At 32.5% G+C, this 19,310-nt stretch overlaps 4 protein-coding genes across 6 annotated transcripts; 3 read left to right on the top strand and 1 right to left on the bottom strand.

Moving 5' to 3' along the window:
- Positions 1-458: 458 nt before the first annotated feature.
- On the bottom strand, positions 459-5,460 carry Nop17l (PIH1 domain-containing protein Nop17-like). Its single transcript, XM_090105528.1, has 3 exons — positions 3,306-5,460; positions 3,043-3,163; positions 459-2,188 (listed from the first exon to the last, which is right to left on the bottom strand). The coding sequence occupies exons 1-3, from the start codon at positions 5,318-5,320 to the stop codon at positions 1,817-1,819; spliced, it is 2,508 nt and encodes an 835-aa protein (XP_089961654.1). The 5' UTR covers positions 5,321-5,460; the 3' UTR covers positions 459-1,816.
- Positions 5,461-6,811: 1,351 nt separating this feature from the next.
- LOC149905786 (THAP domain-containing protein 1-like) lies at positions 6,812-8,806 on the top strand. Of its 2 annotated transcripts, XM_090105986.1 has the most exons (4): positions 6,830-6,914; positions 7,040-7,236; positions 7,371-7,545; positions 7,628-8,806. In XM_090105986.1, exons 2-4 carry the CDS (start codon positions 7,166-7,168, stop codon positions 7,961-7,963), a joined length of 582 nt encoding a protein of 193 aa, XP_089962112.1. In that variant the 5' UTR covers positions 6,830-6,914; positions 7,040-7,165; the 3' UTR covers positions 7,964-8,806. The 2 variants fall into 2 exon arrangements, with proteins under 2 accessions (XP_089962111.1, XP_089962112.1); XM_090105985.1 differs by having other exon boundaries at positions 6,812-7,236.
- Positions 8,807-9,618: 812 nt separating this feature from the next.
- LOC149905785 (rRNA methyltransferase 3, mitochondrial) lies at positions 9,619-12,107 on the top strand. The gene is made up of 6 exons (XM_090105980.1): positions 9,619-9,695; positions 9,771-10,177; positions 10,278-10,525; positions 11,039-11,194; positions 11,335-11,635; positions 11,905-12,107. Exons 2-6 carry the CDS (start codon positions 9,804-9,806, stop codon positions 12,071-12,073), a joined length of 1,248 nt encoding a protein of 415 aa, XP_089962106.1. The 5' UTR covers positions 9,619-9,695; positions 9,771-9,803; the 3' UTR covers positions 12,074-12,107.
- A 2,682-nt stretch (positions 12,108-14,789) lies between these two features.
- Positions 14,790-17,656, top strand: LOC149905784 (uncharacterized). 2 transcript variants are annotated; one of them, XM_090105982.1, is made up of 3 exons: positions 14,790-15,107; positions 15,244-15,465; positions 15,579-17,656. In XM_090105982.1, exons 1-3 carry the CDS (start codon positions 14,994-14,996, stop codon positions 16,005-16,007), a joined length of 765 nt encoding a protein of 254 aa, XP_089962108.1. In that variant the 5' UTR covers positions 14,790-14,993; the 3' UTR covers positions 16,008-17,656. The 2 variants fall into 2 exon arrangements, with proteins under 2 accessions (XP_089962108.1, XP_089962107.1); XM_090105981.1 differs by having other exon boundaries at positions 14,790-15,131.
- The last annotated feature ends 1,654 nt before the right edge of the window (positions 17,657-19,310 follow it).

The raw sequence follows: 19,310 nt of genomic DNA, 5'->3' as shown, positions 1-19,310 counted from the left end.
ACAGACAATCTTTAGACCCTTAGAAAGAACATAGGCTACCTTTTATTGTGAAATATGTACCACGGGCGAAGCCGGGGCGGACCGCTAGTATAAACATAAAGTTGAAGATATCAATAGAAAGTATTCGCAAATTTTGTGTACTGATAAAAAAATCACCCGCTGTAATTTTCACGAAAATTGTTTCAAATTGTCATTTTTGGTACTTATTACGAATATTAAATTATACGAATGATTTAATTTTTAAAAATTAAGTGGAGCAACTTTCCCTTAGTACATTTGTATTATTTACATATAGGATGACAGGATGCATTTGTTTGCACTACTAGACCAAGCCCTTAAGCGTAATAATTATTATTTGATTAATAAAAAATGAAAGTTGGGAGACCGGAGACGGTCGATCGGCTATAAATTAGCAATAATTCTGTATTATTGAGTATGAAGAGAAATACAAATGCATATTTTCATAATTGTATTTATTATTAGAAACATCACAATATTAAGTTACGAATAGCAATCGTTACGTAACTTTCATAAGGCCGCCATTACACTATCACAAATGCATAGATGCTTGGAAGTGACAATATTGAAAACAATACCAAGATAAAAAATAAGATAACCATAGATGATAATGTAGTAGCAGGCTTAATACTCATTTTCACACAAATCCTCAACTAAAGGTAAATTAAATGCAAGTTATATGACAACAGTTCCAAACACGCATTTGAGATTGAAAAATACACCAATATTTTAATTTGTACCATATCTAACCACTGTTACGATTAAAAACTTGAAGAGATTATCAATTTTGGTTACCATATAAAAATGTGCATTATTATGTTTTATAACCGACCTTTTTTTTCTATCATTAATTAGTGCCTGTATAACTAATTTGTACTATTTGTATTCCCATTTAAGTCTGTACCTAATATTGTCTAAAATGAGCATACCATTATTATAAAAAGTGTAAACAAATATAAGTATATGCAACAAGAATAATTCTATCACTGAGCAGACATTTTCCTAAATTTAGTCACTTATGTTACCTAAAACCATTGACTTACTTATTTTTGAAACAATTTTGTTAACAATACACATTATTCTATGATCTAAGATCTTATTTACTAAATATTATTATTAGGTCAATTTTTTACGTGTTCGACTTTAACTTTTATTTTATTTATTTCTTGACAATCACTGAGAAAGTAAACTCCACTATAAAAACTTAGGCACCAAACATTAAATACGCATATCTATTGGCTTTTACATCATTAACCGACCTGAATTACAATCATAAGTATGATTCATAAGTATGAATTCTCATACCAATGAAAATATTTTAACTGGTTACAAAAAGAACACAATAACTAAGAACACATTTCAAATAATTGACACTTTTGAAAAACCAACATTATTTCCCCACAAGTCACATTTTGAAGGTATTATTATTGATTTACAGCCAAAACTGATCAATTTCATGATTTCAAAATGGTATATTAATATCGACTGATTAATATAATTAATAAACTGCATATAAACCATTGTCATAACTTCTACAATAATATTAACAAGACATCACTAGTGACGAAAAGGAACATAATTTCATGGAAAAATCTATAAGGTAAGCGCACAATTCAACTTCTAAGAAGGTAAAATATTTAAAAACACACATTTGTTATTGTTAAAATAATAAACAAATTGTGCGCCGTGATAAAATATTTTCAAATTAAAACAAGAAATCACCACTGGTATATTAAAGGAAAACTAAACACTACAAAACAATGTTACCTTTTTGTAGATGCTACATAAATGGCAAATATTACATATCTAAATCGAATATGAGATCATTTTTAAACTTTATTTCCGAATATTGACCCTTGTTTAACTTGTCCGGATTATACATGTTAGAGTTATGCTTGATATTTTCGCAAGTCATGGGTTCGTGTTTTCCCTTTCTAGGTGTTTCCAAAGATTTACTTTTACGGTGGGAATTTCCGTTGGCCATATCTATGTCTTGATTTTCGGTACTGGGATTATTTTCATTTCCATTTTCATCCGTGTCATTTGCAGAATTGTAAATGGTGTCGAAATCAGACATGTTATTTTTGTTTTCGTGTTCAGCATCAGAAGTATCCGCCAGCCCGCTGTCACGGCGTTGCTTCAGCGCTGATTTTATTCGAGGTTTTGAAGACTGCAAAAAATTATAATTGAAAGTTCATTACATGCAAAAGAAACCCACATTTGTTTAAGGCTTAATACAATTTCAGATGGACTTGGACATAATAGTATATTTAAATAGAAAAACTGTTTTATTAGATTAAAAATATTGATTTGTGTATTAATCCATAGTATTGCACATACATATATATATCTAATTTATTTATTAAACATTATGGATTAATACACCAAATACTATATTTAATAATGACTATAACATCAAGGTCATCAAGGTGAACTTTAATTGAAATAAAAAAAAGAAAATTGCATTCAAAAATTTTCGAAAATTCGCATGCCACACCCGGAAATTGAAATGACATTTTTTTTTAAATAACACACACTTTTATTGCATCAATCATTAGGGTCATAAAGATGAAATCTCCCTAACAAACCTGATTAATTAAATGCAAGGAAACCATGAATTCTGGACTTATAAAATTTCAAATCTTAAACTCACTCAATAATTTTGGCAACTTTTCAATCAACCATGGCAATGACTTTGTAAATATGCTTAGCATATAGATTACGTAATTAATGGTAACATGCTAAAAACCTAGACTGAGTCAATGTTTACTATGGAAAATTTGACAATCCCTCCTAATAATAACATAAGTGTACATTTCCACTGTGTTAAAAGCTTATTGATATCGTTTATTATCACCATAATAGACATATTTCATGATGAAAATTAGTACAGGATGTGATAATGAATGTTCTGAATTGTGAGATGCATAATTTTTAATCATGGTAATCGAAAATAAATGTTCATAAAAATAATTGATTAGAAATTTTTAATGGGTGGTTCTCAATACAATTCAAAAAGCTCACCTGCATAGAATTTGACAAATCATCTTCTGCTTCGCTCTCACTTTTACGTCTTTCTGAATTTCTCTTTTTACTTTTCCTACGTTGATTTTTTCTTTTTTGACCTTCTATAGATGAATTATACCTGTAAAATTTTTATGGGCTATTTTAAATGGTGTAAATTTTAAAATAAAAACAAAATATTGTATTGAGTTTGTTTTTACAATATTAAAGTACAAACATTTTATGGTAGGTATATAATAATAATAATAAATTACAATACTTACCTATAAAATTGCCTTGCTATAACGTCACTAAACCTAACAGTCTTTTTTAAACTTGATTCTTCTGGAATACAATCAGAACTTATATAATCCATGGAGGATGCAACATCTCCATAGCTTGACTCTGAAAAACTTCTCATGGGGATGTGTTTAACCAATATACTTTTTGCACCATTTTCAATTTTATTTTGCTCACTCAAGGAAAGCTCTGTTTCTTTTACATCTTCACTATCTTTGCTCTCTTCATCATTAGACTCTTGGGTCATAGGAGTTGATACAAGAATATTGGTTTCCGTTCCCAAGTTGGTAACCTCAACAACAGGAACTACCTTTTCTTCTGGAATTTTTGGTAAAGTTTCACTGGCATCAATCTTTGCAGTAGTCTTTATCATAGAGACATCTAAATACTCTTTTTTCATGGAGTCCTGGCTTAAACCAATAGAAAATTCAGTGGGAACTTTTCCAGCCACTTCTAGCTGTAGGATTACATTGTTGTCCCAAGCTTCACCTGTAGCATCATTGAATTTGACATCATCAGAAAATGATAGCATTGCTGCATAATGTACAGGAACAAAGCCTGAACCTATAGAGGAAAACTTTATTTGCACATTGTTTGAATCATTCTTTACCTGCACTGATTCCGGATCAGTGTTTTTAACATGAAAAGTGAAAGCAACAATATCATCTAATACATTGAAAGTATAAGCAGGTAGAGTATAGCCAATAGAGGGTAGAAGGAATTGTTCTTCATTTGGTTCATCTTTGTGTACTTCTGAAGGAACTGTGGCTTCATTTGAAATTGAGTGCAATTCTTCAATTAAATTATCTCTTGTCTCTTCTTCACTATGTGATCCAGAAAGCTCTTCACTCTCTACACCACTATCTGTTTTTGTACTTCCTTTATTTTCAAAATACAAAGTCCTTCTTACTACTGGCAGAGATACAATCAACAAATGTTTTGTTTTATCAAATTTAGCATTAACCCTTTCATCATCCACAGGATAGGGAAGTTGAATGTCAAGTTTATACTTTGCTGGTTTCTCAGAAGACAGAGTTAATTTTTTTTCTTGAACATCTAAAATGCAATCCTTAGTAGATGACAGTAATGGGAGATTTATTTCCACAACAATTTGACTAGGGATAGCACAATATTGTTTACTGTCTTTACTAAATGTATAATCTTGGAAATCAACATCCTTTTGTTGTTTAATTGTATATTTTGGGACAGTATAACCATTTTTACTGGTATGTGTAAAATCAATTTTCTTAGATTTTCTTTTAGTTTGATTGGTATTCAAATCAGTAGTTTCACTGGGTTTATTATTTTGATGGTAAATATGTTGTGGATACAGCTTTTCTAATATATCAGGGTCAGTACTGGGATTTTCATCTTCATCTTGTGGTTTAAAATCAGGATCTTCTTTTCTTATAACAGCAGGAACAGACATACCTTTGTAGTAAGATTTGGGAAACCGAATATTATTTTGATCTAAATGAATATCATATGTTTTTTGGAGTCCATCAAAAGCCGTCTTATTTACTAGGTCACGAAAACGCTTATTTACCTGAGCCATACGTAAGGTATCGGGATGAAATACCACATCATATATGATACACCTTTCTTTTTTGGAATTGTAGTCTTCCCGAGGAGGTATTATTGAGTATGGTATCTGCCAGCTCATACCTTTTTGCCCATTTTCTTCGTGAACCTTGCACGACGGCTTCTCTACATTTTCATTACTGCAGATATTAATAAATGCTTTCCTATCGCCCGCTACACTGGTCTTAATAACATAACCGCCCTTTGGATTGATAAAAGTAACGTCGTAGCCACGCTCCTTTTCAAGTTGGGTCATTTCTTTCTGATACACGGCTTGATTTGCCGGGTCACGTATCTCTTCACAATATTCACCCAGTAAATCTCGAAATTTCTTATTCTTCATAGCATCCTGTATTACTTCTAAATCAGCCCGAGTTAGTTTAGAGTCTTCATCACGAGGTTTTACACCCGTAGCCATTATGTTGTTTTTACTGTTTTAAAAATAAATACGAAATAGCACGCTTATCGTCGCAATTTGTAGTTCAGCTGACTTTTGTGTATTACTCCCAAGTTCGAATGTACCACAGAATACAGATCAAAACTCAAAGACATCGACCACACATTTCATCTGGTTACCACAGACAACATAAGCTCACAGCAATGCTCACAGTTATTTAAACGTCATGTGAATGTGACAAGCACTAGAACAACAAGAGTCAAGAATTGAACGCGTTGAATGCTCATTGGCTTATTTGAATAACTCATACTACACGTTCAAATAAAATCTCATTTAAAGTATTTGTGATTTTATACATATTATAATGAAACGAAATAATTTAAAATCCAATTAGTGTACCATGTAACCAAAGAGATTTTTCTTTTAATAATATCATTTTTTTTTATCAAAATGAGGTGTGAATTTGATATGGTATAATATCAAGAAGTTATAGTGTCATAGGCTTATTTTATCTAGGTTAGCAAAATAGAATTTTGGGTCAAAAATGACCTTAATCGATAGGTCTCCGTTAGGTCCTATAAGGTCCCACAATTTTTTCGTTAGGTCCCCTTAAGTTTTTTATATATAATTTTTTTGAAGTGAAACTTCTTTATCGGGGGTGGACAAAAATTTAGTGTAACATTTTTGCGTTACACCGTACGCGTGACATTTTTGCGTTACGCCGTACGCGTGACATTTTTGCGTTACGCCATACTCGTGACATTTTTAAGGTCATAAAGAAGTTTCACTTCTTACGTGTGTACTCTAGTACACGCATTCATTTTTTATTTTAATTTTGGGTATAAAAAATTACACTTTAATAATTAATGTAATAATTGTAATTTTTTATAACCAAAATTAAAAAAAATTATATATAAAAAAACTAAAGGGGACCTAACGAAAAAATTGTGGGACCTTAAAGGACCTAACGGAGACCTATCGATCAAGGTCATTTACATTTTCGACCCAAAATTCCATTGATGGGGTGCTAAGTTTGCATTGGTATGTAATATAGATTATTTATTACACATGTCTAAGGGCGTATTCAGAAAGAAAGCTTGAAACTTATAAGCGCTTATAAGCGCTTATCGGCGCTTATGAGCGCTGGTAACCCGCGCAGGAAAATATATGAACATGCGCTTATAAGCGCTGATCGGCGCCGACAAGTTTGTTGAAACTTGTTGAAACTTGTCGGCGCCTATCAGCGCTTATAAGCGCATGTTCATATATTTTCCTGCGCGGGTTACCAGCGCTTATAAGCGCCGATAAGCGCTTATAAGCGCTTATAAGTTTCAAGCTTTCTTTCTGAATACGCCCTATAATATGTAACTAATATTTTTATGTAGTTTATTAGAATATTAGTAGTATTCAGTGTTCCTGGACGAGGTTCTGGATGTCATTGTCAATGACGTATTTTATGTAATTGATTACGAGTTAAGTCAAAAATATTAATTTATAAATGCCAATAATAATTGTCAAATCTATTTAAATTTTAATACTTGAAAATTTAAAATAAACAATTTCTCCTATAATATGAAACAGTAGTCTCGCATAATATGTTTTATTTGTAAAATCGGTAAACAGGAATTATTTAAAGAATAGAAAAAAATGGATCACGAAGCGGGATAAGTTTATTAACTCTTCGTACATTATCCAAATTACTTGCTTAACAATTTTTATTAAAAAAAATGATTTTTGTAGCAAATGCAACTGCAATATACATTTTTATGCATGGAAATCAACTAGCACAATCCTAATCAGTGCTGAAAATAATATATAACTAATAAATCTGTATTAATTGCATTCTCGCCTTTTATGCTATAAGTAATGAATCAGTGTTCCGTATTGAATTGTGGTGTCAATGTTATAAACAACCCAAATAAAGAGACTTTTCACAGGTAAATGTTAAAAATTATAAATTTTAGTTAGGTTGCTAAAAAAATCTGATGTTTAATTTTCTATTTAAAATACTTAATACAATAAAATTTGTTTAAAGGCAGTCTTTGTGAATTGCATTTTTTTTTAAATATAGATTTCCTGTTGAGTCTGTTTATAAAGAAAAATGGATACGAGTTATAAATCGAGCCGACTGGGCACCTACCAAATATTCAGTTATATGCAGTAAACATTTTAAAGAAGACTGTTTTATGACCAGGAATGGCCGCCGTATTTTAAAGAGAGCATCCATACCTACTATAGCTGTACCGGTAAATACTATATAGTTTGCATAATATTTAAGGTTAGTCAGTTGTAAAAATATAAATATTATTCTTATTAAAATTGTTACAGGTAAATTTTAAAGTAAAAAAGCCAGAATTAGATAAAGATATTTTATCGGATCCATCACAGCCCAGATCTTTATCCCCGAGGAGACAAAAATTAATCTTTCAATGTTCTAAATTAAGAGAGACTATAAGAAAAAAGCAAACACATATAAGAAATTTAAGATCACAAACTAAACGATTAAGAGAAAAATATGACAAGGTTGAGGCAATTGTTGTGGAGGTGCTAAGACATCCATATTTACAAGATCAGGTTATAGAAGTAGAATCATCTTCACAATCATCCTCATCATCATCATCATCTTCATCATCGTCTTCATCTTCATCTGAAACAGAAAAATAAAGTTATAAAAATCTTTTCAGCAAGAGTTCATTAAAAAATGTATAAAGGCAGGGTAACAAAATATGTACAATAGAAGTGTTTTCATCCATCAACTCTTGCACTATAGACTTGAGTTTGAGGATTATAAGGATAAATATTTATGTTTTATATTTATAGATAGGTAGTTAAAATAATGTTTTCTTCAAGTAAGGAAAGACCTGCTCACAAACAAAATATTAGATATTTGTTTTTATTTAGTATACCAAGTAGGTACATTAGATAATTATCAATGCATAATTTATTTTGTGAATTTGTAGAGCCAAAATGAAGGGGTTGCTTTGCAAAGTACCAAATCATTGGCTGAAATTATGTACAGACTAAATTAAATGTGTAATTCCTATGTGGTAATAGATTGTGTTCTAACAAATATCTTATTTCTTGAAATGCTTACACTAATATATAAAGCATTTACTTGTAATCTATAGGGCACAATGTTGAATACCTACATAGTACCATGGACCAATATACTCAAGTATATTGGGTCCATGATAGTATGTACTGAAAATAATTTTAGTCTATTTAATCTAGTCAAATGTGTCAAAGTTAAAACAAAGACAAAGATATAATTTATTGAAATAGTAATTAGAATATTATTTTTTGTTATTATAGCTTTGTAAATATTGCTTTGCTGTAATAATTGTTTTCTATTTGTGATAGAGAAGGGGTAACATCATCCATGTCTATCTTATCCATAACACCATAACCATTTCTCAAATTATTTCTAAGTCATTTAAGTAATCAATTAAAGACTATCTTTTTATGAAAAATATAATTGCACAACAGAAAGTGTTTGAATACTTATTTGGATAAAACTCCTTATTCCTTACCACCTTTAATTTTGTTCTCAAATTATAAAAGATTAAAATTTGATATTTTTACTTTTAGGTATTTTTATTTATAAGTATTTGCTTTAAATTAAAGAATACAGTTTATAATAATAGAGGTACCTTATGTAACAATTCCACAGATAGATTCAATAAAAAAATGAGTACATACTTAAGTACCTACCTATCTACACTATATTACTATATATTATTATAAAGAGGAAAGGTTTGTATGTATGTATGTATGGTTTTCACGCATAAACTACTGGACCGATTTTGATGAAATTTGGCACAGACAATCTTTAGACCCTGAGAAAGAACATAGGCTACCTTTTATTGCGAAATATGTACCACGGGCGAAGCCGGGGCGGACCGCTAGTTTGTAAATAAATGTAAATATAATATAATAATATATTCTAATATAAATGAGAAGTTAGAGTTTGCCCTTGGAGATAGTAAGGAGTCTAGAGCGTGACAAAAGCTACTACTTTTTCCCGCGGTGAAACATCTTATTCTTCATCCCATGGGAATTTCCTTAGACTATGCGGGCGAAGCCGCGGACGATAAGCTAGTTCCATACAAATATGGCAACTTTTAATTATTAAAAATAAGAAATACCTTTTTAATAAATAGTATGGTACATTTCGGCTTAGCTAAAAGGTCTGATTAATTTTCATTTGTTAAATATCGTTTATTTTACGCATAGTATTAAGATTCAACAAAACTTAAATTTATCTTTTTTTTTTTAACTCAATGGCACAGAACTGTCACAAAGAAGTGGTTGCTCCGTGCTCGGGTTGTCAGTTGTCAATTGTCATGAATCTAAATAGAAAACACAACAAATAGGAATTATAAATTTTTAAACATAGGTATGATGCTCGTAAATCGTCCACTTTTCAGGTTTGATTATATTGAGAATAACTAACTTAATTTTGTCTTTTTAGGTCACTCATATAAATATCACAAGAAAAACTACTATGTTTAGCGTACGGTCTGTTAGGTTATATAGCAGGTGGATGCATAGAAGGCCTGCTAAAGTGATTATTCCTTTTGAAAAAGAGTCTAATGTTCAATTAAAAAAAGAAAAAGTGATAGATTTAAAACCTGTATTATTGGAGAAGGAATTAAAAAAAACATTGGATAAGGGTAATGCAATAAATATAAAAGAAACCTCAAAAGCTCAAGAGAACATTACTGTTAAAAATTTAAAACCAATCATACCAAATGATGTTATAGAAAAACGAGAAACAAAAATTAAGAAAAGGAATTTTTACCTCAGTCAGAAAAAAGTCTATGATGATAATGGTGAAATACTGTATGAAAAGTTAAAAGAAAATGACAGTAAAATAAGGTATGTTTTGTCGGTAAAGTCTCTTCAATATACCGTGATTATCTAGATTATACTGAAGCCTATGCTATATTGTATTTTTATTATTCCGATGCATTTTCAGTTCACTCTTAGTCAAGTTGAAATCCAAAAAGGAAAGAACACGGACAAATCAAATGCTTGTTGAAGGTTGGCGCTTAATTGTTGATGGATTGGAAGCTAAATGTAAACTAAAATATGTTATGTTCAGTCAACTTCAAGATTTACAAAATCTTCATCCATTTCTTCCGAATACTGGTGTGCAAATATATAAAATACCTTACAAAGATATTACTAAGTGGTCAGATCTTGAAACTCCACCAGGAATATTTGGTAAAGTAATTAAATTAAATTTAAATTATTATGTCACTTCAATTCCACGCTAGTTATAAATTATAGTAAAGCTTAAATTAATCAAATTGCAAAATTAGCCTTGTCTGTAACACAAAAAAGGATTTCAAATCTATATACTAATATTATAAAGCTGAAGAGTTTGTTTGTTTGTTTGAACTCCCTAATCTGGTCTAACTGGTCAGATTTGAAAAATTCTTTCAGTGTTAGATAACCTATTCATCGAGGAAGGCTATAGGCTATATATCATCTCGATTATACCAACAGGAGCACAGCACTGCGGGTAAAACCGCAGAGCAGAGTTAGTTAGATAGATAAAATATATGATAATTAATTCTGTAATGTAGACATGAGGAGACTCGAGTCCATTATTATTTTTCTACTACTATATCTAATAATAATTTATCAAATCAAATGATAATTTATCATTCATATGAATAAGCTGTGTAATTAATGTTTAATAGTATGTTCATAATTTGATTTATGTGTGTTTAGGTGTGTTTGAAATGCCTACTGTTGAAAATGTAAAGAGGCTTTCAAGACCTCTGCCGATGGTTTTAATTTGTGACAATATAAGAGTACCTGGTAATCTGGGTGCAATACTAAGAGTGGCGGTGGGAGCTGGCTGTGAAACTGTGTTGCTAACAAAAGGTAAAATGATTGTATAAATACATTTTATATGTGATGACATGTAACATGTAAATGCTGGGGTATAAAAAAATATGAAATATTTCACACTGGTGTAAAGAGACAACACTTTTAGTAGAATTCATATTTGTTTTTATTTATAGGTTGTGTGGATGTTTGGGATCCAAAAGTTATAAGAAGTGCAGCAGGAGCTCATTTTAGACAGCCAATATATACATCATTGGACTGGGAAGAAATACCAAAGTATATGGTGCCTAACTCTTCACTGTTTATAGCCGACAGTAATATTACCACAGATAATGTAGAAACTCCGGATCATACAAGTAATTCACTATTGTCACAGATACCTGTGTTACCATATTATGGTGTTGAATTTTCCAATTTGAAACATATTACACTAGTAATAGGTGGAGAAACAGAGGGTATAAGTGAAGAAAGTTACAGGTAACATTCATTAAAATTATTTTAAATATTAATTTCCATAAAAAGGATATGTAATATAAATATATAATGCCCAAAACATTATTATATAAAAAGGTTGTCCATTTAACTTTGGTACCAATAAAAATATTATAGATTTTGAATTAGAATAATAAAGTGGATACAATTGATGCCTGCATATTGTTGTCATAATATAAAAATAAATTGTATTTAAATTATCAGTAGTTTCTTGGTAAAAGCTTTTCTTTTGAAATTATATTTTATTTTTGCAGATTAGCAACAAGCACAAATGGCTTGAGGCTAAATATTCCATTACAAAGAGGTGTAGATAGTTTGAACACTGGAATGGCAGCGGCTGTGATAGCTTTTGAAATAAGAAAACAGTTTCTACAAGCTTGGACTAAAGAAAAACTCGAAAGAGAAAAGGAGCAAATCATGTAGCATTTATACTGTGATAAATAATAGTATTACATAATTAAAAATGAAATTGTTGTTTTTTATTTCTTTTAGATATACCAGAGTCATTTGTTTTACTCTGTGAAGTGATGGTTATAATAAGAGCCAAATAAGGATTAACTTTACAGTAGGTGCATTCAATATAGGCCTAAGGCCATAGTACATTAGTCATTACCATGTACCTTCCTGTACTAAGTTCCTGTATAACAAAAACTTATTATGTATAATCATGTTGACGAAGCGCGCGCGATAAAAGTGACAAACTGGCAAACTAGCCCCCATAGAAATCTAAATAACAAGACACATAGAAGTGCTATAATTCGAATGAAAACCGCTGTCGCCAAAATCAACACATTTAAACCGATAGCTAAACAGTACACACAAGTAAACTATGTCTTTTATTGGACAGCTTGATTTTAGTGAAAACTAACTTAAATATTAAATTAAGCTTTTTAATATGTATCCTAACGCACGAATTTACGGTTTATTTTAGAATAACATCCCTAAGTATATGAGACGTTTTGTTTATTTTTGCTCCAATACGCAAAAATTCGGCTTTTCTACAACAGAGGTATAACTTTGAACATAAACTCATAGAAATAAGGTTGAAATTTGTGTTAAACGTTATAATAAGAATGGTCATGGTCATGTGGCATGGTAACCACCTGAGCGGCGACAATGTCACGCGCGCTTATTTCTATTGCCTTGTTATTTAGATTTCTATGCTAGCCCCTTTCTTTCGAAGCTAGTACCTATTTAAATTCTGGATAAATCAGTTTGATACCTAAAATGCGTCCATAATAACATGACATAGGCTGAACGAACCTAATAAATAACCTGTTTAATTCCTGTTTTTGAAGAGCTCCTCGACTATGGCGGGGTCGGCGAGAGTGGAAGTGTCTCCGATAGTCTTGGGCAGGCCTGGGGCGATAGTAGATCCCCCGAAACTCCCCGAAAAGTCAGGAGGTCTAACAGTATTGGTCATCATGGCAGATAGAAAACTCTAATTATTATATTTGGGTGTTTGAGACACTTTGCAAAAAAAAAGATCTGTCCACAGACAGTACATAATATATTGGATACATCCAAGATATTATTCGACAAAGCCAACTAGACGCTCGGGTGGAATGCGGCCTCCCCGCCCGCTTACCGCCTCAGGTACCGCGGTCGCCTTAGTACGGTTCGCAGCATCGACGCATTCGTACGTTTCGCATCGCTAGTTATTTCTGTACTTTTTATTATTAATCGTTAAAGCTTGTTGTTGACTGTTAAGTTTTTTGTTGTTATTTGTTTAAGTTTTTACTGTGTTGTTATTCATAGATAGCCCTCGAAATGGGGAAAAATAAGACTATTCATAGCGGAGAGCGAACAGTGATATTATTAATATATTTTTTTGCTATCTGTACCCGAGACATGGGCGGGTGACGTCACAATTGAAAAGGGTCTAGTTGGCTTGGTCACGTAGTACATCCCATTGTGGAAGCTAGATTGTAGATACTCAGAGGGAGCAATATACTCTTTTTAGCAAGCTACAAAACGCACCTAGAAAGTGGTTTAATTACTCTCGTATATGAGCGAATCCACATTCAATTATATAATTAATAGATAATTCATCGTATTTTTTAATATACCTATAGTTATGGTATTTTTAATTCTTATTAAGATATTGCATAGCTTATATCGCGGGCCTTGAGCGCGGGGACCGAATCAAGAGATTCCGTAACGAAAAAACCTCACGCTCCCCACTCCGACGGGCTCGGAGGTGTGGCTTGAAGTCATGCTATGCAATAGCTATTACATAGCTTTACCGCGGCAGTCCCCGAGTGCCACACGTCTTTTTCATTGCCCTATTATGCTAGGCGTCCATTAGAGACGGATCGGGGCGGGTCGCATCGCAACGGGCCGTCTCTAATGGACGCGCTGTTTGCTCCTGCGTCCACCTGTACGGGGCGCGGCGGACCGCCTAGGCGGATTTTATCTAACAGACGCTCGTCGCTCACATCCGCCTGCCTGCGTCCACTAGACGGGTCGGGGCGGGCCGGGCCGCAGCGCACCGCCGGCAGAAATCCGCCTGCGAAGCGATATCCGCCAATGCGTTGCGGCCCGCCCCGACCCGATCCGTCGCTAATGGACGATGTTTCATACAAAACATAGGCCGGCGTATTTTTGCGTTGCGATGCGGCCCGGCCCGATCCGCCTAGTGGACGCCTAGCATTAGAGAAAAACGCAACCGCCGCGCATTGGCCTCCATCATGCACACAGGTCACAGACAATTAAGGTACACCTACACCACCTACACGAATAGCACACATACAAAAATTATCGTCCGATATCGGATCGTAAATGTGAAAACGCTTGTCAAGTCTGTTATTTTCATTGGATATTTTATTTTGAAGGACAGTGCTGCCACAGTAAAATAGTCGATTAATACGAATGTATTCATTTTTAGCTTTGTATAGAATTCAAATGTAAATAAATCAAAAATAGAAGTTGCTTATTTTATTTTTAACTTTTGATACTACTGATTACGCTATTTATTTAGGTAATTCTATGAAATAAAATATTATTAATTATTCTTATTGTGAAAGCTAGCAACAATTTTAATAAGAATGTCAGTTTTGACTTTTGATTTGAGTTTTTGCTCGGAGTTTTTGACGTTTACGGTTTAACGTTTTGATTGAGGTTTTCGTTACCTACCTTACCTACGTTACATTCAATTTTGTGCTTGTGATTTACTTGTTTTCTTCATCTTTATCGACTTTCGCTCCATATTAAGGGCACTGACGAACCCTGTTATTACTACCAATCTGCGCCAGAACACCGGACTTTGATTACCTGCCTTTACGACTCACTACTGATACCCTACCTGGACACCGACTTTGCATCCGATTTTTCATTTACAAACATGAACTGCATCAACTGTGGTATTAATGCTAATCGTAACAATGCTATACGTATGCATTTGTTACAAGATAACGCAATAATATCAATTATACAACAGTGGACTGCTCCTCTAACGGTTAGTGGATTAGTATTATCTAAGGTATTTAGTACTAGCTATTGAAATCAAACACAACGTAAACATAACGTTTTTAAATATACATATATATATTCATTTATTTTGTCCAATTGTAATATTAATTATTTATTTGTAGATCACTCACTCTGATCACATATGTGATGCATGCTGGAATCTTGCAAATGATTCTTTAAGGATTAAAAATCATGAAGATGACACTATTACTCTGGGTCATCAACGTGTATGTGTTTATTGTGGACGTTCTGTATTGCGCACACGGTTTCATTTACTAAGAACTGATTCTCAACGCGAACAAAGAATTAGAGCAGTGATATTAGAGTGGATATTACCTCGTCAGGTAAGTTATTGAGTGTTTTAATAATATTTTAAGTAATAAGTAATCCAATTATCTTCTTATAAAATCTCAAAGTAAAAATGAAATGTGATATTTATCAAAGTATTTCTTTACAGATTGGAAATAAGGCGACATATCTATGTCATTCTTGCTGGGTGAGGGCTGACAGAGCTGCATCACATTTAAGTTCCAATACAACAACATCCAATCCAACGACATCCAACAACACTTCAGAACAAGATGTTACTTCTACTTCATCTAGTGAAACAATCACATTACCTAACTATATACGACCTGTGGAAACTGAATCTCACTGTTTTTTGAAAGGATGTGAAAGAAAAGAAAGAAATCGTGTTCCAGTCAGTGTAAGAAAACATTTACTGACCAAATACAATTATTATGTACCAAAAAATAATAGGCTGTGTGATTTTCATTCCAATACTGAGACGTTGGATTTTATGGATAGAATTTTGGACAATTATATAAATGTGTTTACAGCTGTTCATATTGAAGATATGCTACAATTAAAAGAGAGCCACACTTAATCCGATTTCAGAAATACTTTTAATATGCCTGAAAGTTCTTTTTAGAAGTGGTTTGGCTTTACAAAAGACCTATATTTTAATATATTGTTATATTAAATGAGGTAGCACAATTTAATGAAATGAATAATGTTGCTACTGCACTAGCCTTAAATTTATTAAAACTGAGGAAGGGGATTATCAATGTTATTTAACATTCCAAGGAGATTGATGGAAGATTGTATTAATGAAGCTAGAGAATTACTATATAATTATTTTGTACCGCATCACATGGGTATAAATCATATTATTAAAGGCTTTGTCAGACAGGACGCGTACTTAGCGCGCGTCAGAGCGTTAAGTTGACGCCGCGCTATGACGCTAAGATGTGTTCTACTACCATCGTAGAATACTGTCAAACAGCGCCGGCGCTAGCAGTACGCAACGCTCTGTCGCAGCGTTAGGACGCTTTAACGTCGGGTGTTGTATTTTTTTACAAATTTTATTTTAGCGTCGGAGTTAATAGGCGTAAAATAATAATAAAATACTGCATAATGACCGAAAATTTGATAGAATTGGTTAGAAAATATCCATGCTTATATAATACGAAGGATAGTTCATATAAACTATAAAGATATATCAATGAAGGCAAAATTGTGGGCACAAATCGGAGAAGAAATTAATGAAACTGGTAAGTAAAAAATTATTCCGACTCCGGAGTTAATATCGCTGTACCTTGTTTTGTTCGTAAGTAATAATTATGTAAACAACATGCAGCTTTAATAATATCAATTGCTGTGTCCTAACGCGCGCTAAACCGTTCTGTTTGACGAAGCCTCGCGCGACGTTAAAACAGGACGCTGCAGCGCTACTACGCAGCGCTAAAATACGCGTCCTATCTGACAAAGCCTTAATAAGAAACAAATAATTAATTGAAACTTGATTATATCAAACCGGTTATTTTGTTATGAAGATAATATACAAAAACCCATTTTAATTGTAGATGGTCATACTGTTATGTTCAAAAAAGCTCTAATTATATGTACTTACATGTTAACGGAAATGAATGTAATCCGTCATTGTATACAATTCCTAGGAAATGTATGTAATTCCTAAAATGGCACGGAAATGTGTGAAATAAATTATTTTATACTTACACATTACACATTTCCTAAATAGCAATCGGAAATGTAAAACATTTAAGATATTGGAAGGTACGCGGGGACAGCGGGACGAGGGTGTGTCTCAGATTAATGTGTATCCAAGAGTTCTTCTTGATGCAGATAATGCACCGAGTACCGAGATTGCACTACGGTCAGTTGCCAACTCGCAATTCACTGTAACCGGCCAGGGATTTAAGAATTTCCTTTGCAAGAAAAACTGTGCTTATACCAAGATGTCTGTTTTAAAAATAAAGTATTATGCTCTTCCAAATTCCATTCGAGCCTACCCTGCAAAAGTAAATAGCTATTTGGACTGACAAAGTATTATAATATAAAGATTTACTTTTATAATATGACTATAAGTTGATTTTTTGATACATAGGTACGTTAAAAGTTAATAGATGGTTGATTTTAGAAATGTGAATTAGTAAGATAATTTGAACATATTATTATTATTTTACGGTATGACTGTTTCAATAAATGCTATAATAAAAAAAAAATAACGTGTTTTATTACAGAAAGCATTTACTTTATATGTACATTTCCTAATACGATATTGGAATTATATACAATTCCCAGGAAAATTATACATTTCCTAGGATATCTATGCATTAAATAGTTTTTTAAACAATATCTTAAACATTTCCGAAATAGTATCGGAATTTTACACATTTCCTAAGATTTGTATACAATTCCTTGATTTCATACATTTCCGGTAACATATATATATACCAAAAGAAAACAATATAAAAACTTGGTAATGCCACTTTTCTGTCTGTGCTGATAGTTACATTATTGAAATACTTATTATTGAACATATAGTACATTATTGAAGTGTTAGTATCCAGCAACCACTTGAGATGCTCAAATTATGCAGCATGAGTTTTTTCACGAACCGTGATGATGCTGAGGTCATCTCAACAATTATGAATGAAAAAAATGAGTGTGAATTATGAATGAAAAAAAATGAATGAAACCTAACCTAACCCACACCCTTATATCACAGTATTACCATTATTTCCTACAGTAGTGCGACGAATATACTTGTGCAGAGAAACGGAGGGGAACTGGCGGGGGTCGGGCGACGCGGGCCGCGTAAAGCAAACACGCTTAGTTTGCTTTACCTAGCGCGAAAGGATGACGCAGTCGTATTTTTTGTGTAATAATTTTATTATACATAGGTACTTACATATTCTATTATGGCGCGCACAAACTGTTCGGTTTACGGATGTAAATCTACATTGAAATCCCAGAAGGAAACAATATTTCAGAAAGATTGTATTAATTGTATCTGTTGAATTAAAATTAAATCTATGTATGTATATAATTATGTTGTCCTCATTATTTTCTAATCAGATTGTACATCCCAATGCGAATGCATTACTTAGTTAAATGTTATAATATACAATTAAGAACATCCAAAAATAAAGTGTCCACGTAAATAATATTTAGCAGTGCAATATCTGTAATTATATATTTATGAACAAATAATTACATCAGATTTAATAATCACAATTATTTTGAATGTACATATGAATAAAGATTTCATCATAATATTAATAATCACAATTGTTTTATTTCCCATTTGTTGCAACCCTAGCGTATTTTCGTGTGGCAGCGTCATTACCTACGCTGGCGGCGGCATCGCGCGACATCAAAGGCGATTCCTTACTGTAGGAAATAATGGTAATACTGTGCTTATATTATGTTACCTATTAAGTCAATAACCTTATCTTATTGACTTATTTTACCGGTCAATAAGGTTTTTGACTGGTTAAGACTTAAGGGTTTTGACTGTAGCTTAAATATTATATTGTAATACTGTGGCGCGAGCTACGAGTATTTATTATCAGTAGGTATGCAAAACCAAACCATTCAAGAGCCATCTGGATCTGTTTGCCTACATGGAGACTATGACGATATGAATGAGAAATCTCGTTAAAGGTTAGAGAATATTATAGGTGTAAAGCCATAAACTACGAATTACGAGTAACTAACTAGTTATAATTATTATAACAAAAAAAAAAGTCAAAACAGGTGATGTAATTATAATTAAATGTAAAAAGACACATTTATAAAAACATAAAAAGAAGATTGCTCTAGAAATCTCGCTTCCATCGCCCGCGGTAAAGTAATTTCGCGAGAAACGCTGCTTATAATTTTC

The sequence above is a fragment of the Colias eurytheme genome, chromosome 9, assembly GCF_061535395.1.
Source record: "Colias eurytheme isolate Ceu_HAF_F1 chromosome 9, ilColEury1 Martin Lab GWU primary, whole genome shotgun sequence".
Lineage (NCBI taxonomy): Eukaryota > Metazoa > Arthropoda > Insecta > Lepidoptera > Pieridae > Colias > Colias eurytheme.
Note: the sequence above shows the minus strand (reverse complement) of the source record. Positions and strands in the feature narration are given on the sequence as shown.

Bases quoted from the DNA above. Each gene is read 5' to 3' on its own strand.
- Nop17l (XM_090105528.1), bottom strand. From the start codon at position 5,320: ATGGCTACGGGTGTAAAACCTCGTGATGAAGACTCTAAACTAACTCGG. The intron at 3,164-3,305 runs GTAAGTATTGTA...AAAATTTTACAG, and splicing joins ATAGCAAGGCAATTTTATAG to GTATAATTCATCTATAGAAG. The intron at 2,189-3,042 runs GTGAGCTTTTTG...AATTTTTTGCAG, and splicing joins ATTTGTCAAATTCTATGCAG to TCTTCAAAACCTCGAATAAA.
- LOC149905786 (XM_090105985.1), top strand. From the start codon at position 7,166: ATGAATCAGTGTTCCGTATTGAATTGTGGTGTCAATGTTATAAACAAC. The intron at 7,237-7,370 runs GTAAATGTTAAA...TTTTAAATATAG, and splicing joins AATAAAGAGACTTTTCACAG to ATTTCCTGTTGAGTCTGTTT. The intron at 7,546-7,627 runs GTAAATACTATA...AAATTGTTACAG, and splicing joins TACCTACTATAGCTGTACCG to GTAAATTTTAAAGTAAAAAA.
- LOC149905785 (XM_090105980.1), top strand. From the start codon at position 9,804: ATGTTTAGCGTACGGTCTGTTAGGTTATATAGCAGGTGGATGCATAGA. The intron at 10,526-11,038 runs GTAAAGTAATTA...ATGTGTGTTTAG, and splicing joins AACTCCACCAGGAATATTTG to GTGTGTTTGAAATGCCTACT. The intron at 11,636-11,904 runs GTAACATTCATT...TTATTTTTGCAG, and splicing joins ATAAGTGAAGAAAGTTACAG to ATTAGCAACAAGCACAAATG.
- LOC149905784 (XM_090105981.1), top strand. From the start codon at position 14,994: ATGAACTGCATCAACTGTGGTATTAATGCTAATCGTAACAATGCTATA. The intron at 15,132-15,243 runs GTATTTAGTACT...ATTTATTTGTAG, and splicing joins GTGGATTAGTATTATCTAAG to ATCACTCACTCTGATCACAT. The intron at 15,466-15,578 runs GTAAGTTATTGA...ATTTCTTTACAG, and splicing joins AGTGGATATTACCTCGTCAG to ATTGGAAATAAGGCGACATA.